The 14,075-nt window shown below is 32.7% G+C and overlaps 1 protein-coding gene across 1 annotated transcript; it reads left to right on the forward strand.

Moving 5' to 3' along the window:
- The first annotated feature begins 2,973 nt into the window (after positions 1 to 2,973).
- nars1 (asparaginyl-tRNA synthetase 1) lies at positions 2,974 to 12,462 on the forward strand. The gene is made up of 15 exons (XM_042747818.1): positions 2,974 to 3,069; positions 3,578 to 3,610; positions 3,703 to 3,768; positions 5,284 to 5,376; positions 5,457 to 5,546; positions 6,132 to 6,213; positions 6,379 to 6,449; positions 7,526 to 7,612; positions 7,805 to 8,026; positions 8,520 to 8,719; positions 9,358 to 9,493; positions 10,548 to 10,659; positions 10,738 to 10,871; positions 10,969 to 11,100; positions 12,181 to 12,462. The coding sequence occupies exons 1-15, from the start codon at positions 2,974 to 2,976 to the stop codon at positions 12,316 to 12,318; spliced, it is 1,692 nt and encodes a 563-aa protein (XP_042603752.1). The 3' UTR covers positions 12,319 to 12,462.
- The last annotated feature ends 1,613 nt before the right edge of the window (positions 12,463 to 14,075 follow it).

A 14,075-nucleotide genomic window follows, 5' to 3' on the forward strand; every position in this document is an offset into this window, starting at 1 on the left:
TTAAATTAATAAACAATCTATACAAATTACAAATAAATAATAGCTAAATAAACTAAATATATAAATAAAAATAAATACAATTTTAAAATATTAAACACACACACACACACACCACACACCAACATATATATATATATGATATTATATATATATATATATATATCTATATATATATATAGTATATATATATATATATATATAAACTGGACATTAAATAATAAGTAAATAATCTAAAAATGTTATCCTATTATTATTATTATTATTATTATTATTATTATTAATATATTATTTTAAATTAATAAACAATCTATAAAAAAGTACAAATAAATAATAGCTAAATATACTAAATATATAAATAAATAAAAAATAAATAAAATGTTAAAATATTAAAAACACACACGCACACACACACACACACACACACACACACACATATATATATATATATATATATATATATAAACTGGACATTAAATAATAAGTAAATAATCTAAAAATGAATAAACAATCTTTAAAAAAAATTACAAATAAATAATAGCTAAATAAAATAAATATATAAATAAAAAATAAATAAAATGTTAAAATATTGAAAATATATATTATAAAAATATACATATAAAAAAAACAATTATTTTTTAAAATATTACTAAATATTTTAATTGTACACTATGAAACATATACACATATCTAATTTTAAATTATTAATCAAATATAATAAAAATAAGATTAAACTAAATATATAAATTAAATTAAATTAAAACATTACAAATAAATAATATTTAAAAAATCTCACTTTTTAAAAAGCTAAATATTTTAATATGATACTACTATATGTTTAATGTATATTTAATTTAAAACAATATAATAAGAATTGAATTAATATAAATTTAGATAATAAATAAAAGCATGTATGCATCTAACAGTACAGTGTAGTGAGTTGGAAAAACAATGTAACAATGTAATGAGCTAAGAGCCAAAATACTAAACAATACCCACAACACCCCACGAATACCCTAGTATTATAGTAGTGAGAGTTACACAAGCATTTCCTTTAGAAAAATGTAAAGATTGACTGTTTTACTGGGATTTTATGTTGTTCAATATGCAATATGACTTGTTGAATGCATTGCTGGTGTTGTTTCAGCACTTAAATGAGGGGTTTGCAGTGCTTTTTGAAAGCACCTTTTCGCTGGAAATGAGCCTGTACTGTACTGTGCTGCTGTATGCCATCTCTCAGCTGCACTGCTGCAAACGTGTAAGACTCGACACTGATCAACCCTATAAAAACAAACTCTTTAACTGTTTGCACTACAGACATGAGTCTATTAATGAATGCATGTGTCTGTTCTATTCTTGCCGAGTCACAGATCTTCATGCGGAGGACAGAAAAGCCGTGGTCTGCTTACGAGGAGCTGGAGATGATTGAGATGGGATGAGGAAAGATGAAGAGATGTAGATCAAATACACAAGACACACACATTCAGCACTGAATGAACACATCTGCGCAATTTTTTTTATATATATTTTTTTGTTTTTTATTGTATATAGTTTTTTATTATTGTGTATTTGTTTTATCATACAGACACAGACTTATATGAAACCTATCCTGTAGTTTTTTACTAAAGTATTGGAGGATATTCAATAGCAACCTCCGTGTGTGTTGCTCCTTTTTGTTGTATTACTTAGTATTTTCCTGATTGTTGTTTAATCTCATGATTGTGAGGTTTGGAGGGATATTGTCTCCATTTTAAAGGTGGATTTGCAGGACAGTGTTGTGAAGCAGTGGTTTTCCTTTGCACTGAATTTGCACTGGTCGAAGTACAGGACGAATTTCATCAAAGTCTGAGCACTGAAACATACGTAGCTAAAATTATTAAATAAACCCTGCTATTTTTTATAATCATCACATTGTCTCCTGCTTTTTCCTCTGTTTCTTCTGTCAACCTCAGAGAAAAGTTTGGGTAAACCTTTTTTTTTTTTTTGGTTTTGGGTATCAGAAAAACTCTTCTGAAAGTTTTGGATACCCATGCAGCAGCAAATAAATAAACAAATAAATAAACAAATAAATAAATAAAATATTTTTAGATATACAAAATATACAAAAATGGCCAAAAAAAAGAAAAAAAAAAGTTTTCTACAACATGTTTCTAAATATATTTACATAAATATATTTTCTTCCAATATATTTTGGCCATTTTTTTTTTTAAATATTTTTATTATATATATATATATAGTATATATATATATATATATATATATATATATATATATAGATATAGATATATATATATATATAGATCCTATATATAAATTTTTTTATTTTATTTTATTAACTGTTCCCTTCTGGTCAAATGACCTGCTCAGTCCTTAACCATCTTCAAGAAACGACTAAAATAATTAAATAATCATTATTAATGATCTGTAGTATCTGTAGTAGGCTATCCACATTTGGATTTACTTAAATGTAAGCTTGCAAATGTGTTTTCTTGCAAATGCAAAACATTCTGAAATATACATTTGGTATATGAAGGTTGAACCTAAATATGTTTTCTATTTCAAAAATATATTTCATGCAGCCTCACTATTTGCAACATATATTTTTTTTATATTTTAAATAATAAAAAAAAAAAATACTGCCTGATTATTATATAATTGTGCAGAAACCGGTTTAGTGATTGACGGACGTCAGAAAACAACCAATTCTACTCGCCTTTATTCAAACTCCCGCCCCCTCACCTCACCCCAGCCAATCAGCTTCCCCGAAAAAGCGTCATCCTGCGAACGGGCCAATCCCCGGCTGAAGCGACAGCGCAGAACGGCTCGCGCTTACGCATGCGTCGTCAGCGGCTCGTACGCGCGTGTGTGTACTGACCGACCGGAAGCGAAACGACAGAACCGTCTAACGGACCGTTTACCTCAAAACAGCTCCGAACCGAACCGGACTCAACTCTCCTGCGGGCTCCAGAGCGTGATATGGCGGACGAGGGCGTCGCTCAGATGTCGATCAGTGAGTTTGATGATGATTATGTTGGTGATGAACACGATGCTGCACACCGACGGCAGGGTTGCGTCAGATCCTAATAATACTCTATAAACCGATCTAAACCACACATACTGTGTTTATATATAATCCAGATCACAACACACACTCTATCAATGTGTATTATTCAATATACCACCAATAATGTTTTTATATACGATCAGTATAAACCCCAATCCATTTATATCACTATTCTACATTAATATACATATATACAGTATATATCAGCATGTAACAAACACTACTGTACTCATATACACAAATATATTCTACTAATAATTATACTCCACTGTGTTTAGATTTACTCAATCTCTGCAGAGGGTTGCATCAGAATATGCTGATCAATATCTCATCTATACACTCATGCAATATTTAATAAAAACTGTTAAATCTTATTTATTATGTTGGAATGTGTTTAGATTTTAATTTTATAATTTGGTTTATATTTTGATTTTTAATGTATGATTTGTTTTTAAGCAAGAATGTTAGCTGTGCTTTTGTTTTAAACAGGGGAGTGGTTTTGAGTGTCTGGTATAGGGGGAAGTGAAGCCCTTTAAAACGCCGCTCAAGGTGCCTCGTCCCGGCTGTTGCGGATATTTTTATTATTTTTATTTTTGTTGTTTTTGTTTGTCATTGTTTAATGCTCTCTGTAATCTTTCCAGGCGCTGTTGTTTGTTGGAAAAGAACCATTTCCGGTGATCTATGTGGACTCACAGAAGGAAGGAGAGGTGTGACACTTACTGACAGTAGCAAAAACAATCATATCCATCTGTTGAGCCCAAAGATTGGTTCCTGACATAAATGTACACCTTTACAATTTTAAAAAAAGGTATTATGAAGTACTAGCATCAATCAGGAAACCCTGACTCATCGAACCCAATACAAAAATGACTATCAATCTATAAAATATTAAGTGTTTTTCTTTTTGTATGCATATTATACACTGTTATTGTTTTTAAGTAATATTTTGAATTCACTTCTTTTTTTTTGTTTTTTGCATGTTTAATTTTAGTTTTTGATTTAGTTATTTTTTTACTGTTTTCAATTCATTTTAGTATGGTTATTGTTTGTAAATATCTATCGTTTTTATATTTATAGTTTCTGTTTTAGTTTCAATTATTTTAGTACATTTTTTTTTTCTATATATATATATATATATAATAGATATATATATATATATATATATATATATATATATATAGATATGACACATTTATAGTTTCTGTTTTAGTTTTCAGTTTTATTTTATTATATCAGCAAAACTCTTTTGAAAGTTTTGGATACCCCATGCAGCAGCAGCCACAAAAAAAAAAAAAAAAAACTATTATATATATATATATATATATCTTTATATATCAAAAAGTCTTCTTAACTATGTTTCTAACTATATTTTACATATATATTGTTTCTTCCAATGTATTTTAGCCCATTTTTTAAATATTTTTGTATTTCGTATATATATATATATACTTTCAAAAGGAGTTTTTCCTGATATAATACTAATAAAATTGAAAACTAAAACAGAAACTATAAATGTAAATTATAATCTATTTATATATTATAGATATGATATTATATTATAATCTATATATATATATATATATATTTACATTTATAGTTTCTGTTTTAGTTTCAATTATTTTTGTACATCAAGTTAAAATAAATGAAAGCTTAGTTTTTTATATTTTATTTTATTATAGTTAAGAAAAGTTTTTTTACGTATATAGTTTTAGTAAACTAAAATAACCATGTTATAATTAGATATAATGTATACATAACAGCTGGTTTTGTACATTTAAATTAAATTCAAATTTAATAGTTCTCAGATATCTCAGCCTCCAATAAACATACATGTTTAAGGTTTATTTTTAATATTTACTTCTTGATGCACAAATCTGTGCAGACATGTAAAAAAAAAAAAAAAAAAAATATATATATATATATATATATCCAGTTTGTAGTATTTTAAAATGTATGAAATGTTATACAAGCTATATCTTCTGTTCTGAAAAAAATAAAATAAATAAATATAAAAAATAAAACAAATTAAAAATTAAGCTTAAGACTAACATTGTCACAAATGTGCATTTTTGTTTTCATGGTGCGTATACAATTTCAAAAAATTTTATATTATGCATTATTTAATATGCATATTTGGCATAAGAACATGTTATAATGTAGTAAAATAATAACTTACCAAAGTTCATAGAAATAGCAATGTTGTGGTGTGTTTGTGTTGTCAGCGTTGGGCCGTCATCTCGAAGACTCAGATGAAGAACACAAAGAAGCTCTTCAGTCGAGAGCAGATGAAGAATGAGAGCAAAGACAAGAAGGAGGTGCGTGGATCCTCTATAGACCCGTGATTCTCCACGTATGTCTGTGTTAACCTCTGTCCGTCTGATCTCATGATGTTCAGGCTGAAGATGCCGAACGCAGAGAGAAGAATCTGGAAGAAGCTAAAAAGATAGTCATGGAGAACGACCCCAGCCTTCCTGAACCCAAAACCGTGAGAGCTTCCTCAACTATGTGCACTGACTCTATAATGGCATTAAGTTTATTATGTTTGATTAATTTTTTTGTGCTTTTTTTTATTGATGGGTGGTGTTTTATTAATATGATTTATTTTTATTATTATTATTATTAGGTTTACATTTAAGCATTTAGCAGACGCTTTTATTCAAATCAAGAAAAGAAGAACAAAGCCATTCAGCAAAGTTTTAAAAACAAAAGTCTTGGGACACAAAAGGAGTTCGATCCGATTTCAGATTCTCAAAATTCTGTGCTCAAATATATTCATTAACGTATGCATTACATCTGTCCTGTCGTTGCATTCATAAGACGTAAATAAACATCTGCACCACGGCACGCGTTCTTCTCATCAGGTTGAGAAAGTAGTCAAATATAAAGGTTTACATGGCTAATACTTTCCTTTTAAATAAATTTTATAATGGTGTTACCAACCCTTTAAATCCAATCATTTGATGTGTTTACCTTCCCATTGAACCCTCTGATTATTGTGGCATTTGTAGGTGGCATGATAGCCATTAAAGCTGAAATGAAAGTGAAAGTGTTTCTTTTCTGTGACGCTCAGGTGAAGATTGGTAAACTGGAGGCGCTGATGGGGGAGCAGGGTGTGGGTGTTTTGTTTTGTTTTTATGTTTTGCGGAGAAGGTGTGAGGATTTTTTTTTTTTTTATTATATGTGCATGCATAAATAATCATCAGGGCTTATTTATTGAGGGTCTAGTGTGAGTATACTACAGGAACATGCATAAAGCATAGTTTCAATGAGAATACAGATTATTGTTTGTTTTAATATGTTTGCTCGTGTTTTCTCAGGGAAGAACCTCCTGTTTATTGTGCTGCGTGACGGAACCGGTTTCCTGCAGTGTGTTCTTACGGACAAACTGGTACTGTCTGTGTTTGTTGATGTTTTACACTATTAAAAATGGGTAAATTAGTTCTGCCAACCCTGTTAGTTATTAGGATTAAAGATGGTTGTCCTAATTAAATAAAATTAAAATAGAACTGAAAATTATATATGATCAAGGCTAAGGGATGCCCTAATTGCAGTAAGCAAATAAATAAATAAATGCAAAAAAAAAAAAAAAAAAAAAAAAAAAAAAAAAAAAGATAAAAACCTGATATTGGATTAAGGCTGAGTGATGTCCGAATTAAAACAAATAAATAAATAAAAATAAAATCAAAGATGATATAGGATTAAGGTTGGGCAATTCATTTATTAAAGAATAAATAAATAAAAATAGAAGAAGAAACTAAATAGGAGTAAGGCGAGGTGATGCCCTAATTCAGTGTTTTTAGTATTATAAACCAATCATAATCATAAAATTGTCATTAGAAAAATATGTATCAAAATATTATAGAATACAAATGATTGGTTATTGTCCAGCAGTGTGTTTTATTTCTTAGCCAATTAAGTTAGAGGTAAGAACATTTTTTTAACATTATTATTATTATTACATTTGACATTTCTGTCCCCCCTCTGAAATAATTGTCCCTGCCCTGTAACATATAACTGAATAATATATGAAACTTTAGCTGTATGGAGTGTTATCTTCCTTTTAGGGATCAAATAGGATTTGTGGATCCAGGTGAAATTTATTTGCTGGGAAAGGGGCCAAAGTGGCTCTTTAGATGTTGAAGAGGGCAAGACTCCTGCCCTAATTAAAGATAAATAAATAAAAATAAAAGCAAAAAAAAAGATGATGAGGAAGGTGAGGCAATGACAATAATAAAAGCAAAAATGATCTAAAAATTATATAAAATAATATAAAAATATGTATACAATTTTTACAAAATAAAATATTTAAAAAAAGTTAGAAATTATTTATTAATTACAAAAATATATTGTATAAATTATATATTATATAATAATTAAATATTTCAGAATTTTTATATTTTCTGCATATCTCAATATTATCTATTTTTCTTGGGTCATGTTGATGAATGTGTGTGTTGTGTGCAGTGTCAGTGTTATAATGGCCTGGTGTTGTCTACGGAGAGCACCGTCGCTCTGTATGGAACCGTGAAACCTGTCCCTGAGGGCAAACAGGTGAGACCGTTACCCCGATTAATTAAGTAATATTAATATGAATTTAATATAATATTACTTGCCTGTATTTAAAGTTGTAGTTACATTTACATTTAGTCTTTTAGCAGACGCTTTTATCCAAAGTGGCTTACAGATGAGGATGAAAGTTTTGTCATGATTTGTAAAATCTAGTTTCTGGTTTTGTTCTGGAAGGCTCCGGGCGGTCATGAGCTGCACTGTGATTTCTGGGAGCTGATCGGTCTCGCTCCGGCCGGCGGCGCTGATAACCTGCTGAACGAGGAGTCTGACGTGGACGTGCAGCTCAACAACAGGCACATGATGATCCGTGGGGAGAACGTCTCCAAGATCCTGAAAGTGCGGTCCACCGTCACGCAGTGTTTCCGGGATCACTTCTTCAGCCGGGGCTACTACGAGGTCATTCCCTGAACCATGCGATAGAGGATTGGTTCACCCAAAAATGAGTTCATCCGAGATTAGGATGAGTTTGTTTCTTCATCAGGTTTGGAGAAATGTAGCATTGCATCAGTGTCTCATCAATGGATGCTCTGTAGTGAATGGGTGCCGTCAGAATGAGAGTAGCCAAACAGCTGATAAAAACATCACAATAATCCACAGCACTCCAGTCCATCAGTTAACATCTGGAGAAGACAAAAGCTGTGTCTGCATTCTGACGGCACCCATTCACTACAGAGCATCTATTGCTGAGACACTGATGCAATGCTACATTTCTCCAAATCTGATGAAGATACAAACTCATCCTAATCTTAGATGTCCTGAGATTGAGGACACTTTCAGCTAATGTTCGTTTTTGTGTCAACTATGTATGTAATCGTGCAAAATCTCGTTTTGAGGCACAGGATGTTGTTTGTTTTAGTAAACACAGATGTTTGTTTGTTGTGGTTCTCAGATAACTCCGCCCACTCTGGTGCAGACGCAGGTGGAGGGTGGCTCCACGCTCTTCGGTCTCAACTACTTTGGTGAGAACGCGTACCTGACGCAGTCGTCTCAGCTGTACCTGGAGACCTGCATCCCTGCGCTGGGAGACACCTTCTGCATCGCGCAGTCGTACCGCGCCGAGCAGTCGCGCACACGCAGACACCTGTCCGAGTGAGTCTGGGACCCTTCAGCATTCATCCAGTGGAACTCTTACATCCCTTCTTTAGCTATTAAAGGGGTCATCTGATGCAAAATTCCCTTTTCCATGTTTTTGTTTTTTTAAATCCTCCAAAATATTTTATTTTTCATTCACTCCTGACATCTGATCCACTAAAGATTCACTGGATTACGTTTGTTTCTGAAGGGAATGCGTCCCCTGATCTTCCAAAATGTGTTTATGTTCGCACGAATCATTCGTGATCCAGCCTCACCTACAGAAGAAGTGAGTATAAGGTCACCCCACAGGAGAGGGGCGGGGTCAGCAGAACTCATTAGCATTTAAAGGAACATGCACCGAAATGGGTCGCTGTGAACAGAGCTGTTTTTGAGGGTAAAAAGGGTGTTGTTTTACTATACCGTATATAATATATAATTTTAACAAAAGCATGTTATAGACTTTTCATTAAGATCCTAAAGAATCATATCAACTTGTGGAAAATGGGCATCTGATGACCTTTTTAAAGCTCTATTATTGACAGCCGAGACAACCATTCAGTAGTGACCTACAAGAGAAAAATAAGACAGCAACAAAGAGAAAAAAAATATATTATATATATACAGAAGCATGTCAGTGTCGTGTGTGTGTTCAGGTACACCCACATCGAGGCCGAGTGTCCCTTCATGACCTATGAAGATCTCCTGAACCGGCTGGAGGATCTGGTGTGTGACGTGGTCGACAGGGTCCTGAAGTCTCCTGCTGCGCAGCTGCTCTACGACATTAACCCGGTATGACCCCTGACCTCACACTGAGCTTCACAGTCACTGAACACCTGGAAATATCATAATATTTGACATTTTAGGCCTGGATTATGTTATTCAGGCATATAAGATTCATGGAAATTAACTTCACCATCACTGTAGATGTTAATCTTTGTAGTTAATTTGTAAAACATCTTGTCATGTAAAATCAGTTCTATCATTAATGTTCTATTATTGTTATTTTTTATTAATTCATAATACTTTTTTATTTGAAAAACTTTAAATATTTATTTATTTAAATTTTTTTTTAACTATTTTTAACCATTTTATTCATTTTTATTCCAGTTTTAGTAATTTTAGCACTTAGACTTTTAATGAAAATTAGCAACTTTTTTTTATTTATTTATTTATTTATTTATTTTGTCTATTATTTTATTTCAGTTAAGATTTATTTTATCTCAATTAACATAAATATTAGTTTTAGTTAATGGTAACAACATTGCCAGAATCTGGAAGGGTTATGGAAATTCATCCAAAAAAGATAACTTATTATTATTATTATTTATTTATTTATTTATTTTCAGTTTTAGTCATTTTGGCACTTCAATTTTAAATGAATATGAGAAATTTTGCCTTGGCAACTGAACAATAATTAATAAAATAGTTTTGTTTAGTTTTTTTGTCTAATTTTTTTTTTCAATTAACACACTTTTTTTTTATATATCTTTTTAGTTTTAGTTAATGTAAACAACATTGCCACAAATGACTGGAAAGGTCATGGAAATTCATCATGAAGTATTTGAAGTTTTTAATTCAGTTTTATTTAAATGAAAATTAGAAATGTTGCCTTGGCAGCTGACCAAAAATAATAAAATAGATTAAGTTTTTTGTTTATCTAATTTGGGTAAAGATTTATTTTATTTTACTTCATTTAATAAGTAAATAGATATATATATATATATATATATAGATATATATATATTAGTTTTTGTTAGCAATAACAACATTGTTACTAATGACTATAAGGGTCATAGAAAAAGTATGGAAGCTCTTAAATCTTTTTTCTCTCTCTCTCTTGCAGGACTTCAAGCCTCCCAAAAGGCCGTTCAAGAGGATGAACTACACTGAAGCCATTGAGTGGCTCAAAGAGCACAACATCAAGAAGGATGATGGGACTTTTTATGAGTTTGGTGATTTGTTTTTGTTTGTTTTTTGTGAGTTTGCTCAACTGCAAATGCTTGGATATTTGACCGTTTGTGTGTGATTCCTGCAGGATATCCCAGAAGCCCCTGAGCGACTGATGACCGACTCTATTAACGAGACCATCCTGCTGTGTCGCTTCCCGGCCGAGATCAAATCCTTCTACATGCAGCGCTGCGCTGAGGACCGCCGCCTCACCGAATCGGTCAGGATCCTCATCAACAATCAGTGTTTAAACATGCAGATAAATGGACCAGTGAGTTACCAGAATTGTGATTGGCTGCTGTGTGTGTGTTTGTCAGGTGGATGTGCTGATGCCTAACGTCGGTGAGATCGTGGGGGGCTCCATGCGTATCTGGGACGCTGAGGAGCTCCTGGAAGGGTATAAGAGAGAGGAAATCGACCCCACACCCTACTACTGGTACACCGACCAGGTATTTCATACAGACTACCATTCAGAAATTAATACTCATATTCATCGGGATGCATTAAATTGATCAAAAGTGACAGTAAAGACGTTTAAAATGTCACAGAAGATTTCTATTTCAAATAAATGCTGTTCTTTTGAACTTTCTATTCATCTGTGAATCCTGAAAAATAAAATCTATCACTGTTTTGACAGAAATATTGTGCAGCACAACTGTTTTCCCAATCATTGATAATAATCAGAAAATATTTCTTGAGCAGCAGATCAGCATATTAGAATGCATTTCTGAAGATCATGTGACACTGAAGACTGGAGTAATGATGCTGAAAATCAGCTGCAACATCACAGAAATAAATTACATTTTAACACAGAGATTCACAACAGCAAAAACAGCTCACGTTTAAATTATAATAATTCACTCCCTGTTTTGATGGTCTATTTTTTAATCAAAATAAATGCACGCTTGGTGAGGACCTTTCCCAACACTCCTCCCCAACCTAGACTTCCCCAACTTCAAAACACAAAAGAGACTTTCAAAAACAAAAAAGATTACCTTGATATTTATGTATTTGCTCAAAAATTGTCTAAATTTGGCAAGTAGAATCACAAAGTTTAATGTAAGTGATAATTTATAATAATAAGTTAAATGTATTTAATAATTTAATAATTAATGCATGTTTGTAGGTAGAATATTGAATCATTTTATTTTACATTCACATGCACCATTATAACAATATCTAGACTCAAGCAGCTCTTTTTTTTCTTAAAATATTTGAATATATGGATTTATTTTTGAGAGATGATGCAAATGTTGTTTTTGAGAGATGATGCAAGTAGTTGTTTGTTTTGATTAATACAAGATAAATTAAGATTTTGCTTAGAAATTGGTAATAAATTCCACAAATAATTACAGAAACAGCAAGTAACACACTGAATTAAACATGACACTTTGACTGAAATAATCTTTTCCTTGTAAAACACTTCATCATTTTACAGTGTAGTTTGAAAATAATGCAGTCGTTAAATTTGACAGAAAGTGCTTCCCAGATCACTGCAGATGTTCAGTGTGACGGTTTGTGTGTTTCAGAGGAAGTTTGGTAATGCAGTCGTTAAATTTGACAGAAAGTTCTGGGGTCTGGAGCGATTCCTCACCTGGCTGCTGAACCGCCATCACATCCGAGACGTCTGCCTGTACCCACGCTTCATCCAGCGCTGCCGGCCTTGAACACACCCTGCAGGAGACCAGCTACATCACACTCTCACTGCTGGAGACCGCTTTAACATGTTTAGAGAACGGTTTGAATCGTGATTCGGTGTTGCTATATTCCTGTAATGTTCTTCTGTGGCATAATAAATCACTCAGATCATGTGTTTGTGTTTGATTCCACTAGAGGGAAGCAGAGAAGCTTCACTGCGCTGCGTTTGGTCTTCGTAATCATATTCAGAAGAAATAGGTCAGAAGTGAAGGCTTGTAAGAGGCAGTTTATGTTAGTATTATCTAATGTGTTCAAGCAGGAGACAGTTGAAACTGTGAAGTAATCATTTTGTTGATTTGATGAAAATGTTCAGCCCAAACACAGAACAGAGACTGAAGAATAGAGATGAAGAAGAACACTGCAATACCAATTTGTTGGTTTGTTCCAGTGAAAGAGAATACGTTTGTATGTTGTGGCTCGTGGCAGAACCGGTTACAGCAGGAAACAACTGTTAAAAACATCTGTAAAATAGAATGGCCTTGCTTTGACTTCCTTGTGATGCAAACACACCTTTTCCTGGTATGTGGGGAAAGAAGGATTATTAGAAAATGTCATTTAAAATGTAATTTTATTTAAAATGTAATTTTATTTTAAATGTTTAGAGAAGTTAACCTTTATTTTATAATATATATATACTATTATATAGATAATCTTAGTATATGTCTACACCACACACACAAAACAACACACACATTATTTTGCAATTGCATGGCAGACATTAAATATAGAGACCAAAACCTGCAGAAATAATAATAAAAAAAAAATAAAAGTAAATGTAGTAAATAAAAAAATATATAGTGCAGGATATGATAGCACTTAGCTTAAAATTATATAATAAATAATTTCATAAATGTACAAAATAATTTGCTTTAACATGCAAAGAGTTTTCATTAGCCCTGTGCTTTTGTAATATAACAAAATTAATTAATAATTGACGCAATGGCATTAAATATGGAGGCCTTAACTGCAGAAATTAAAACTAAAATAAACTGTTTAAAAAAGATTTTTTTTTAGTCCTGCATTTTATTATATGTTTTTGATAATTGATAAACATTAAATATGAAGGCCTTAACCCGCAGAAACTAAAAATAAAATAAATGTAAAATAAAAAAATTAAATAAACGACTGAAAGAATAAAAGTACGAAGAATTTAAAAGGAATTTATGCTGCGTCTATTTTAAATAAAAAATAAAATCTGATTTTAGTTCTGCATTCGGCATCAAATAAAATCCAGATCCTGTAGTTTTGATATTTATTTTTTATGAATAATATAATCTGATTTTAGTTCTGCATTCGGCATCAAATAAAATCCAGATCCTCAAACAAGAAGCACATGGCGAGCGCAACACAAAACCAAACGCGCGTCCGGCAAACGCAAGGTTCAAAACGCACGGCCTCGTCACGGGCCGTTGCTGACGTACGTGGGGCGGAGTGGGGGGGGGGGGGGGCGGGGGGGCGGGGGCCACAACCGGGGGGCGGGGGGGCGGGGGCGGGGGGGGGGGGGGGTGGGGGTGGGGGGGAGCCGCGGGGGCGCGTGTTGGGGGGTGGGGGGGCCAGTAAACGAACGTCATCACGGACGGCCGTGATAACACGACAAAACAAACAAAGCATCGAAGCGACACCGAAACCGATAACACACGGGAGGGTGTGTGCGCGGGGGCGGGGCCAGTGAACGTCATCACGCCGTGATAACAGCGACACCGATCAGCAGCTCTATATCGGAATT

This window comes from Cyprinus carpio, chromosome B21 (genome assembly GCF_018340385.1).
Source record: "Cyprinus carpio isolate SPL01 chromosome B21, ASM1834038v1, whole genome shotgun sequence".
Lineage (NCBI taxonomy): Eukaryota > Metazoa > Chordata > Actinopteri > Cypriniformes > Cyprinidae > Cyprinus > Cyprinus carpio.